The following is a 12,052-nucleotide window of genomic DNA, read 5'->3' as shown; positions in this document are numbered from 1 at the left end:
TAATTTAGTTAAATCTCCCGGGCCTGGGTTTCACTTTTTGGCTAAATTGTTCTTCGGCTACTAATTGGTCTCTGAAAGACGCTACTTTTTCATCAAAGGCCCTAAATATATTCATTTTTTCTTTAATTAAATTTTGTAATCGGGTAGAATAAACTGAAACAAAAATAATAATAATAATATTATTAATAATAGTAATGATAATTAAAATTAAAATTGATTTAATTTTTAATAGCAATAATTATACCTTCCTGGTCGTAATCGACTTCCCTAGTACTGTTGAGTAATTCAATATCTTCCTTAAACCATTTACTTTGGAAATCAATAACTTCTTTGTGTAAATCTAATACTTCGTCTTCTTGTTGTTGCAATTGGGAAACTACTTCATGAAAATTATACAAATCGGCAGACAATTCTCCTTCCTAATTAAATAATTAACAAAAAAAAAAAATATTTTTTTTTATATTAAATGCATTATTTACAAAAAAAAAAAAAAACACACACACACATTATAATATTAACTTACATTTAAAGACCGAAGCTGGGCTAAATCACTGTCATTTAACATTGCACGTTCTACAACTTCAGGTGATCCTCCGTCTGTTGGAGAAATTTTTTCAGGTGGCTCCGTCACGGCTAATTCTTTAACTCGATCAGCATACCTTAGAGTATTTAATGAATGCTCACATGAGCTCATTCCTGGACTTATCATGGCAATCTATAAAAAAAATTAATATTATACTAATTAATAGTTAAATTAAACATGATAATGTGTAACACAGTTTACGTGAAAAATTAGTTTTCTTATTTTAAATTTATAAAGATGTACGTCACAATCATTATGTTAAACGAAATTTTAAATTTCATTAAGATGAAAACTCGATCATCATAATTTTTCTATATGCACCTTATTTTTACTTACACTAAGAACAAAATTTATTTACCGGCAAAAATAGTCTGACACCCTCATTAAATTTATTTAATAAATAACCCTAAAATTTTACATATAAATATTTTATATACATTAAGGGATATAAATTGATTTGATTTTGATTATTTAATGATGATTTCAAAATTTTTCTTACAATTGTTGTTCCATACCTTTTTCCTATAATAACTCTATTTTAAAAATTAAAATCAAGCATTCAAAAAATCGATTAAAAATTTTTAACATTAAAAAAAAAAAAAATTCAATTAAAATATTAATAAAAAAATAATATGTGGAAATATCATACCATGCAAGTTTTTGATTTTTCTCCAATAAAAGAATCTCTTAGTACTTGTGTCAATTTACTTGCTCTAAAAGGCAAATGAGCTCCCTTTCTTCCAAGAGCTCGAATACATTCTTTTAAAGCCAAAAGTGATTTATTTATTTCAGCACCCTCCATTCCTGTTGTAAATAAAAAAAAAATTAATTTAAAAACTGTTAGTTATTAAACAATAAAAAAAAAAAAATTTTCTTACTGGTTTGTCGATTTGATGACGACGTATCTGCTCCGCGTTCGTTTCCAGCTAAATCAATTAAAGAAAATTTTCCATAAATTTTATTTACTCCTGGTGTTCTGACAATAATTTGAAAAACAGCATGCGATCTCGATGAATTTGAATTTGCGGATGTTTGTCCCGATGTACGAACAGAGTTACCATGTTGAATTAATTTTAATACTTCATCCACGTTTTCCACTACTTTTTCTGTTAAACCTACGATCTGAACGCAATTTTTTCCATCTTCTAATACTCTTAGTTTAGCTTTATCCGCTAGCAGATCGAATACCTGAAAGAAAATGAAAAAAAAAATTCTGTTAATTACAATTACAATTTGAATTCCAAATCTACAATTCAAATACCGCAAGATTTTAACATTTAAACCAAATGTATTTATTTATCCCAGGTTTAGGTTTACTGTTTTATATATAAAATTAATTTGAACTTAATTTTAAAGAAAACTTTATTTTAGTATTTCTCACCTTCCCGCTATATATTTCAAAAAAGCTTGCAGAAACAATTAATTTCAAAGAACGGTATTTAGGCGAATTAAGAAACTTGAAAAAATCTTTAGCCACCATTGCGTAAATACCCTTTTTGCAATCCTGAGTTTTACCATTAAAATCACCACCCATTGTGTGAGTTTTTCCACTTCCGGTTTGCCCGTAAGCAAAACAAGTGGCCATTCCACCTTCAAAAACTGTTTGAACGAGAGGCTTAGCAGTAAATCTAAAAATAAAACAATTTCCGGTAATTTAAATTATAAAATAAGTTTTGGTTAAATACATAAAAGGTGTAAAATGATACTAATGATTTATTTTACTTCTTTTCCTTATTTAAAAAATTTGTATAAATTTTTGTCTAATTTTTTTGAAATCTTATTTTATATTTATGCCTGCCAAAAATCATTAATAAGTGTTTTAAAAAAATAAAAATAAATAAGTTTAGGGAAGATTAATTAATTCTTAATTTTTAAAATTTAAATTGAGTGCATTCATTTTTTTTTTTACTAACATTATTATTATAAAAGTTTTCGGGCAGTAAAATGTTATAGCAACGGAAACAATGATCAATAGCTGGTTAAAATACAAAGTATTATAACCCCATTTTTTTATTAATATTATAATTTTAAAATTTTTAGTTTTTGCCCAATTTTTTTTTATCTTTTTGGTTTAGCATAAAACATTTCATATAACTAATGATTGACTTGGCTATATAAACTCCCTCAAAGGTAGTTATTGTTTCAGATAAAACGCAGAAGGTTTTTAAATAATTCAACTGAATCCTTTGATAAGAGAAAACAAAAAAAATTTTTTTATACTTAAGAAGTTATTCTAGAAATTTTCGTACTAGACCGTTATTACTATGTATTAAAATAAAATTTATTAAGCGATTTAAAAATTTTTTCACAAATTTTTAAACCGCTTGCTTTGCAAAATTCTTAATAAAAAATAAAAAATTGAATTACACTTACTTATACACAGTTTCATTATTGCAAGAATCATCAAAAGCATAATCAAACCTAAAATTTTGATTTTCCAAATACTTCGTTAAATCAAATTTATTTTTTGGTTCATGAACGACTATTTGATCTTTAGTAGGAACCGTCACCACATCTATTTCTTTTCTGTTTATTTCTGAAATAATAAAAATTACAATATATATTTATAGTTATTTTGCTTTGAGAAAGTATCCATTATAAGCCTAATGTTATTTTATTACCCTAAAACTTCATAATAATCTATACTTTTAAAAATATAAAAAACAAGAAACTTAAAAAAAACTTGACAAACCTTTTTTATTTAATGGTCGTTTTCTCACACAAACAGTTATTTGATGATCCTCAATTGTATCGTTTTCTTTTAGAGGACGAAACTCTAAATTAGATCGATATTCCCTAATCATAGCCAAAAATTCCCAGTTTGGATTACCCGGGATCCGAGTTCATAAGGGCTTCTTTTTCTTCTTTTAATTCGGCCTGCCGAAGTCTCCTTTCCTCACGATTCTTTTTTAATTTTTCTACCTCCTTAACAACATTGCTTCTTCTTGTAACTGCCGGATTTGCTACTGGCAAAGTTGATGCTTGATCAATTTGATGGCCAGTGTTACCCATCGATCTAGTTTGTTGAGCAGTAATTAGGGCTTGCGTTGTATTAGTTCGAGCTACAAATTTTCATTTAAAACAAAAAAAACATCAATTCAAAGAGGAACAATTTTAAAATATTTAAGTAAAAAAAAATATATATATATATATAAAATCAATTACCTTGAGGTACAGCAAAAGTAGGAGTGATCCGATGCACTGCATTCGGAGTAGAAGGTTGTTGATGTTGAGAAATTTGCAAAATTTCAGTTTCTTTACTTGTGTAATCACTGGGAACTCCATGACCATTTGTGATGTTTGAGTTAGGCCTATTTCTAACTTGTCGAGGTGGAACTCCACCACCGGACGGTACTCCGCTATCTAAAATTAAAAATATAATTAATAACTTTATATGTAACAATCACAAAAATAAGTAACCATCAAAAAATACTTACTCAAATTTTGTGGAACGCCAAGTTTAGCAAAATTCTGGAAAAAGAAAAAAAAAAAAGAACATTTATTTTATTACATAAAATAAAAATTGCAAATATTCACTTTTTGAAATTTATTTATCATATTTTAATACTTTATATTTATTTTTATTTTAAACAAGTTTCTGTGAAACTAATAAAAGATATTTTTAATTGATCAAAAATTATAATTTTTTTTTTTTACTTACCAGTCTCATTCGATTAATACCTCCAGTAGAATTGGAATTACTGGCAGGTGCTGTATTGTGAGGATAATAAGGTTCGGGACATAAATCTGGGTTTAAACTTAAAATTTGATCTACGGGAAGTTCTTTTCCTTTAGTTTCTCCATGCTCAAACCATTCTACAGTTACACTTCTATTGTTCCAATTAACGCCAGATACAACTGCTGAATGAACACGACCTGTGATAATTCCAGTTCATTAAAAACTTATTATTATAAATTCAAAAAAAAAAAAAAAATAATAATAATAATTATTATTGATCATTGAGTGTTTTTTTTTTTTTTTAAATCAAATTTTCAATTTCTAAAAAACAAAAAAAAAAACATGTTTCTCTTTAATTGAAAAATATTGCACTTTTTTAAATATTTGCAAAATTAAACAATATGTTATTTTATAAAAAAATTTAAAAAATTTACAATACTTTTTAAGTTTTTTTAATGTCTAAAATTATTGCTTATTATTATTAGATTTCATAATCATTAATATAATAATAATCATTTTTATTAATACTGCAAGTTTTTATAGTAATGTGGAAATGTGGAAATGTTTTTATAGTAATGTAAATAATGGTGGAAAATTTAAAAGCTGAAAACTTTATATACACCTAGTAATATATATATATATATATACATATTTGAGTGTATCATACAAATGTAACATAAAAACAAAAAGAAAGAAAAGTGAACAATATTGCAGAATAAATTGAAACCAAAATAAACGTACAATAATTTATCCATTTTTTTTTTTTAAAAACATCCGTTTTGAAAAGTATTATAAACTATTTGCTGATATATTTATAAATAATGTTTGCCTTCAGTATGTGAATAAATTATATATTAATATAAAATACTTAAAAATTTTAAGAGTTTTTAAATTAGTTTTCTAAAAGAGCGTCAAGTAAATTTTTCATTAAAAATTTAAGGCATTAATAAAGTTTTAACTAAGACGTGAAAAAGTAGTTTTTGTTTATATTTGGTTTCTGAGTCAATGGTGTTTCACTCCATAATTATAAAAGTATGAAAGATGTTGATGGCTCTAAGGTCATAGAAAAAATTTTTAAAAAACTTATACTAATGGCAATACATGATATTTAATTTACACTCGTATTAATTATTACTCAAATAAACATTATAGTGTTTATAAGTAAATGTAATAAAAGGTGCCTCATTTCAGAGTACAAATAATTTTATTTTAACTTGTTGTTTTATATAATTTTTTTAAAAGTATAAATGTAACATGCGAAGAAAAATATAAAAGCAATTACTAAAGTAAGAAATTTCCACCCCCCCCAAAAAAAAAAAAAAATTATAATAATACACAAAGTATTGTGACATATTAGACATTTGCAGTAGACACTAAGAACTTAAAAGGATCATGGAATACATAGATGAAACTACCAATACATTATATAATTAATAACAATAAAAATTATTATGATACAAAAAAATTGTAATGTGTGATAATTACACATATATAAATACTTATTTAGTTTCAATGTTTTAATATTCTTGATCTGTAAGCACATTAAAAATTTATTTATTTTTATTTTTAGCTTAATTTCTGTAAATCCCAATTATTTATAATTTTAAAATTAAATTTTTTTTCTCATTTCTAAAATTTTAAAGAGAGTAGTCAAAAATAATCTGGAGATAATATATGTATATTATTGCAAATTCTCATTTTTCACAAAAAAAAAAAAAAATACAATTATATTGTAAATTTTTTCATTTGATCCTTAAATAATGCTTAATACGTTTTTAAAATAATTGCATAATATATTTTTCAAATTTTAAAATTATTTACTACTTTTTATAATTGTACATTTTTTAAATATTTTTCTTTTTCAGCCCTACATAAACAGAAATTTATTTTATTTGTAATTAATTCATAAAAGGTAATATAAGTTTTAAAAAAATTTTTTTTTAAAATCAATGTTATTATTAAATTGTGTATATTATTGTAAATTGACCATTGAGCTTTTATTATAAAGCTGTACTGCCTACGTATTTATTTCTATTTCTAAAGGTCTTTCAGCATAATGATTAAGCTAAACTAAAATTACATTTAAATAAAATTGTTACGTATAAACTTGCATTTTTGGTAAAATTACAACCTACACAATAGGAAATTATATGACAAATAATAGCAATATATTTCCTAGATAAACAAAAAAAAAAAAAAACTTTGAAAATCTGTATTTGTAATTTTTTCATTTTTAAATTATTATTTTAAACGATTCTATAATTAAAAAAAAAAAATAATTTTTACGTTTTAAAAAAGGCATTAAACTGTCGTCAGTCAGTTCAAAATTTTTTCTTTATTATTTATTGAGAACAGTAATGAATAATTAATAATTAGCAAATATTGAAAATATAATACATATAAATATATACATATATATCATATGTTTGCAAAATCAGAAAAAATTGTTAAAAGCACAGGTATGAAATTTAAATGTGTGATAAATTTAAAAAAGCTACTTTTAAGTATTTTATTTTTAAAAATGCTATTAATTTTTTTTTAAAAAACCAGTGAATTATTTTAATGAGGTAACAAAGTTTCCAACTGAATAACTAAAGTTTCAACTTTTCCAAATAAAGAAAATTTCAATGATTTTTATTTGTCACATTGAAAAAACCCTTTTTTTAACAATGAATAAAAGAAATAAATTTAAAAAATTATTATTATTATTATTAAAATAATCATCATATAGAATTTGTACTAGATAATAAAAATTGTATTTCAAAAATTAAAGTAAATAAAAATTTTTAATATGATTTTTTGAAAATGTAATTAGCTTAAAAATTTCCTCTGTCCCTTTAAGTAAATTAAAATTAATTTATGCTCATTTTTTTTTTTTTTTTTTAAATTTAAGTAATTTATATGTAAACTAACTAACATTTTTTATAAAATAAAAATGAGACATTACAATTTATATTAAAAGAAAAATTATTAATATAAATAGGTTTTTATCAAAACATACACAAAAATATTTTTCGTACAAAAAGTAACATAATACATGTAAGCTGAAAATTTATATAAATATAATGTGCAATGTCATAATTTTAATTTTTAATTGTCAAAGAAATTATTACCTATACTTTCAAGAGATAATTAAAAAAAAATCATACTTTTAAACAATACATTAGTATATATCCCTGAAAACCAATAAAACTATTATTAGGTTAATAATATTTTCAAAGAAACATTTAAACGGACAATATATTTAATATCTACAGGAAATAAATTATCCTTCTGCAAGTTTTTAAGTAATTTTAAGTATTATAATATCTCAATTTGAAACAAAAAAAAGAAAAAAACTGAATAATAAAAGCTAAAGAAAAATAAATAATGACAGATGTATACAAATTTAAAAACAGGATTCACAAACAAATAAGAAAAACACACCTACAATTTAGTAATGCTTCAAAGATTTTAATAAAAGATCTATCTATTAATACACAATTTTATATTTAATTGCGTATCTAATATTTTTACTATCTGATAAATGATTTTTTATAAAAAATAACGAATGGAACAACCAACAACAGCCAAAAATGTATAATAACATGTGAAAACTTGAACAACTTGAATATAGGTACTTGGTATATAAAATAAAATAGAAAAAATAATAATGATTTTAGTACACCTTGAACACAAATATTTTGTAAATATTAGTGAACGTTATTTATGTAAGAATTACTTCAATTAATAAGTATTAATAAAAAAAAGGGGGATGAAAGAGAAAAAAATAAAATGAAGTATACCCACACAAGGCTGTGTGGGTCGGTTCGAGGAGCAGGTCAAAATGGCAGTTGGAAACCTACTCACCGTCTGTCCGTTTTATGTCGACGTTTGTTCCAGCTTCTATTACTTTCATTATTTTAGTAGTTGATAATTTTAATGCAACAATAAATTATAAATATTAAACATTAATTCAAAAAAAATTTTTCACTTAGTACAAATCAAACACAATAAACTCTGACGCTTTGACGGTTAGTTTCAAGCGAATTTTTCAAGCAAGCAGGCAATTGAAATCTACTACGCAAACGAACTGCACAACTTGAAAATTAAATGATAACCAACAGAATTATAGCATTCTTTTTCGTTATAAAAATCTTTTTATAGTAAATTAATACAAATAATTTAGTGACAAACAAGCAATTTATTTCCCGTTAACGTAATTTTACTTTGGATCCAAAAATAAATAAATAAATAAACTAAGTCGATTTCGTAGTGATCTGTCAAAGGAATATTGCATTTCCTTTTCAAAATTTCACTTTTCAAATTCTAGGTGGAATTACTTAAAACAGAGATTATAAAAATTAAATATTTTGTATTTGTATTATTTAGTTTTTTAAAAATTTGTTTAAATTTTTTAAAGGCTTTTTACAGAGTAAACAGTACGTTGGAATATGGAAGATGCAACTACAGTGTTTATACGAACGAATAAGGTTTTTTAAAAATTAAAACCAAGTGTGGTTAGAAATAAAATGAAGTTCAACATAAAAGAATTGGCAGATTTGAGTTTTGGCAAAGCAACTATCGAAGGGCGCTTACATCATAAAAAAATAAATAGTTCACATTCAAATTCTGGTGAGAATCTAACTGTTATGTTAGGTATTAAAATCATAAATAATTTTCGTTACCTTAGTGACAACTTTTTTTTTTTATGATAAATCTGTTAGAGTAATACATAATAATTTACTGTCATTATATATTTGTTTTGTATTTTATTGTAGTGTTTAAAGAAAAATGGTTTAAATTAAGAGCAAATATCTTGTTTTATTTTAATTTAAGTGAAACAGGACAAATAAATAATAACAAGGTACATAGTCATAAAAATTATTATAATATTAGAGAGAATTGATAAATAACTTATAAATGAATTAAGCTTTTGTTGTTTTTAAATATTAAAGTAAGCACAATAATTTTTAGCCTGTTGGTGCCTATATTTTGGAAAATACAATAGTGCAATTTGAAATGAATTCAGAAGCTCCTTTTTCATTTTCATTGTATTTTAATGATGAGGTTGAGAAAAAGCATTTATTTTCGGGAAGGTCTCAAGATAATATTGATAAATGGATTGAAGCTTTAAAAGAGGCTAGTTATGAATATTGGAGGTCTCAATTACTTTTACTTCAAAAAAAGCTTAGTCTTATAACTGGACAGGTATTGTTTAATTTTTTTATTTATGTTTTATTTTAAAAAGTTAAAGAAAAAACTAACTGAAATGCTGATTTAAAAAAAAATTTTTACTTCGTTATTTCTTCCTTTTTTTTTTTATTTACTGAAGAAATAATTTTTGAATATGTATTAGTATTTTTATGCAAAATTTAAATATTATTAAAGATAGATTATGTATACTCTTTGTGTTTAAAATACTGTAGTACATATAATTACCAATCACCTATTATTTAGTATGAATGATTTACATTTTGTTCATATAAATACATCAATTTTAAGTAATATATAATGCAAATCAATTGAACAATTATTATTATTTTGAAAATTTACAAGTAAATATCTTTTAAAACATTTTACAATTTTTTAAATTTTGTGTAATAATTATTTTTAAATGTAATTAAAAATGTAAATGTTAAAAATAATGTATATTTGCAGGATCCTCTATTAATGTACCCGAGAAATAAAGGGTGTGAAAATGTATTTAAATCCTCTTCTTCAAAAAAATGTGACCCTGATCAAAAATCGATAATAGAAAATTCAAAGTCTCAATTTTACACAATAAGTGATAACAAATGTAAAGTTAATGATGCAGAAACCTTTGATAGCAGTAAGTTATGTGAAATGTCTCCAGTAAGGCCAGCAAGAGGAGTAAAATTAAAGACTGAAGTAAAGTGTGCCAAGTTAGTGGATTTATAAATTAGAGCTTTGAATTATTAATGGCTTTAATAAAAATAATTTAAGTTTTGCAGTAAATATTTTTAATTTAATTTATATATATATACTTTTTCTTAGAATTGTTCTAGTAATTTTTTTATAATTTTTTTTATTATGCCTCAAACACATAATTTTTTAACAAAGTGTATTTTATTTTTTTATATGTATTAAATGTATTTACTCAATAAATATATATATTTATTTTAATTAATCAATAGTTTTATAATTTAATATTGGAAATCAAACTCTTTATTTTTAATTTAAAACTCTATTATTATGTGCCTCAGGAACTCAAAGTAAGCAAAATTAATTTAAAATTTAGCTACACCTACACAAATACCTTAATTTTTATCTTCTAAGATTGTAATTAAGTGAGTTATTTATAAATATATTAACAAATTTTAAAGTTTTTTTGAATATATAGTAATAATAAATATTTCAAAAACTAATCATTTAATTAAAAAAATATATATATATAACTAATAAATAATACAGTGGGACTGAAAGTTATTTATTTATTTGTAATTGAAAACTTTGTAAAACATAAGATAGACAATGGAATTTTACATACTAATATTGAATGGGGCCAATCATAATTAAGTCAAGTCGACCTTATTGAAAGTTTTCACATACACTTCAGATTACATTCACATAAAATGAATGCAAAAAAAAAAACATTTTTACAGTTTCATTCATTTAATACTGCATTCTATTAGTGACTAACATAAAATGGTCACAAATTCATATTGTCACAGGATAATTTTTAAATTAATGTTTTTAAAACTTTAATTTTACACAAATTTAAAAACAAAAAAAAACTTAGTTTACAAAATTACAATAACCATGGTATATGAAAACTTTATGTAAAACTCCCCAATGAGTGATTAATAAATTTTATGAAATATTTTTAAAATGTAACACTGACAATTTTACTTTTTTATTACTTTTGATTTTTTTTTATAAAATAAATAAATTTTTTAAAACCCCACAATTGCTTTAGTAGTAGTATTTTTTAACTTTAGTTTCTTTTGTAATACTTTAAAATATATTACCAATGATTCAAAGTCTTTTATGATTTAATTTTTATGCACACAACAAAAAAATATTTCTACAAAATAACTTTACATAATAACATTAATAAATAATATTAAATAAATAAATTTACTTGATTATTAATAATATTAATTTTTTTATATATTATAAAATATCAAAACCTTACCACTCATATTTTCATGTTAAATAAATATTTTTATTCGTTTTAATACTTGAAATATTGAATTAATTAATTGAAGACAATAAATAATGGATTTAACATTTTGCTACCATAGACTAGACTGAATTTTCGTTAAAAACTGTTTATTCCCCGATGAGTACATTTTAATTTATTCCTTCCACAGGATTCGGCGCCATTACATCCGAATTTACGTATTAATCCAATTACAAAAATAAACCCGTGTAATTATTTCAATATTCTATCTAATAACTAATCGGAATAAAAATACTACATCTAATACGAATTTAAAATTTAGATAATTATTAATTAGCGAAGAAAAATATAATAATAATGCCGCCATGATAATTTTGTTATCAAAAAAAAAAAAAATTATTTATCTGACAATCGTTATTACAAAAGTTAGGTTAATAATAATTATCATTGAAATGTTATTTGCCATCTATAATACTAATTTCTTAAGATAAAAAAAAAATTCAAATTATTATTAATGTAGTAGCTATTATTTAATTAGTTTTAATTGTTCTCTAAAAATTTCTGTTGTTCTATTATAAAAGTTAAAAATGTAAAATAATACATAGAAAAAAAAAATTATATAAAATTTTAAAAGTTTTTATAATAAACAGGAAGTGTAATTATT

General features: G+C 22.8%; 2 protein-coding genes across 2 annotated transcripts; one reads left to right on the top strand and one right to left on the bottom strand.

Moving 5' to 3' along the window:
• Nucleotides 1-4: 4 nt before the first annotated feature.
• Phum_PHUM378330 (kif-2, putative) lies at nucleotides 5-4,927 on the bottom strand (the record flags this gene model as incomplete). Its single annotated transcript, XM_002428342.1, has 13 exons — nucleotides 5-153; nucleotides 245-419; nucleotides 524-715; nucleotides 1,233-1,387; nucleotides 1,462-1,771; nucleotides 1,965-2,211; nucleotides 2,957-3,119; nucleotides 3,276-3,379; nucleotides 3,414-3,645; nucleotides 3,749-3,942; nucleotides 4,017-4,054; nucleotides 4,245-4,459; nucleotides 4,885-4,927. The coding sequence occupies 13 exons, from the start codon at nucleotides 4,925-4,927 to the stop codon at nucleotides 5-7; spliced, it is 2,217 nt and encodes a 738-aa protein (XP_002428387.1).
• A 3,846-nt stretch (nucleotides 4,928-8,773) lies between these two features.
• On the top strand, nucleotides 8,774-10,163 carry Phum_PHUM378320 (guanine nucleotide releasing protein X, putative; the record flags this gene model as incomplete). The annotated part of the gene is made up of 4 exons (XM_002428341.1): nucleotides 8,774-8,900; nucleotides 9,023-9,108; nucleotides 9,219-9,452; nucleotides 9,903-10,163. The coding sequence occupies 4 exons, from the start codon at nucleotides 8,774-8,776 to the stop codon at nucleotides 10,161-10,163; spliced, it is 708 nt and encodes a 235-aa protein (XP_002428386.1).
• Nucleotides 10,164-12,052: the final 1,889 nt, after the last annotated feature.

Source organism: Pediculus humanus, genomic scaffold (assembly GCF_000006295.1).
Source record: "Pediculus humanus corporis 1103172107855 genomic scaffold, whole genome shotgun sequence".
NCBI lineage: Eukaryota > Metazoa > Arthropoda > Insecta > Psocodea > Pediculidae > Pediculus > Pediculus humanus.
Note: the sequence above shows the minus strand (reverse complement) of the source record. Positions and strands in the feature narration are given on the sequence as shown.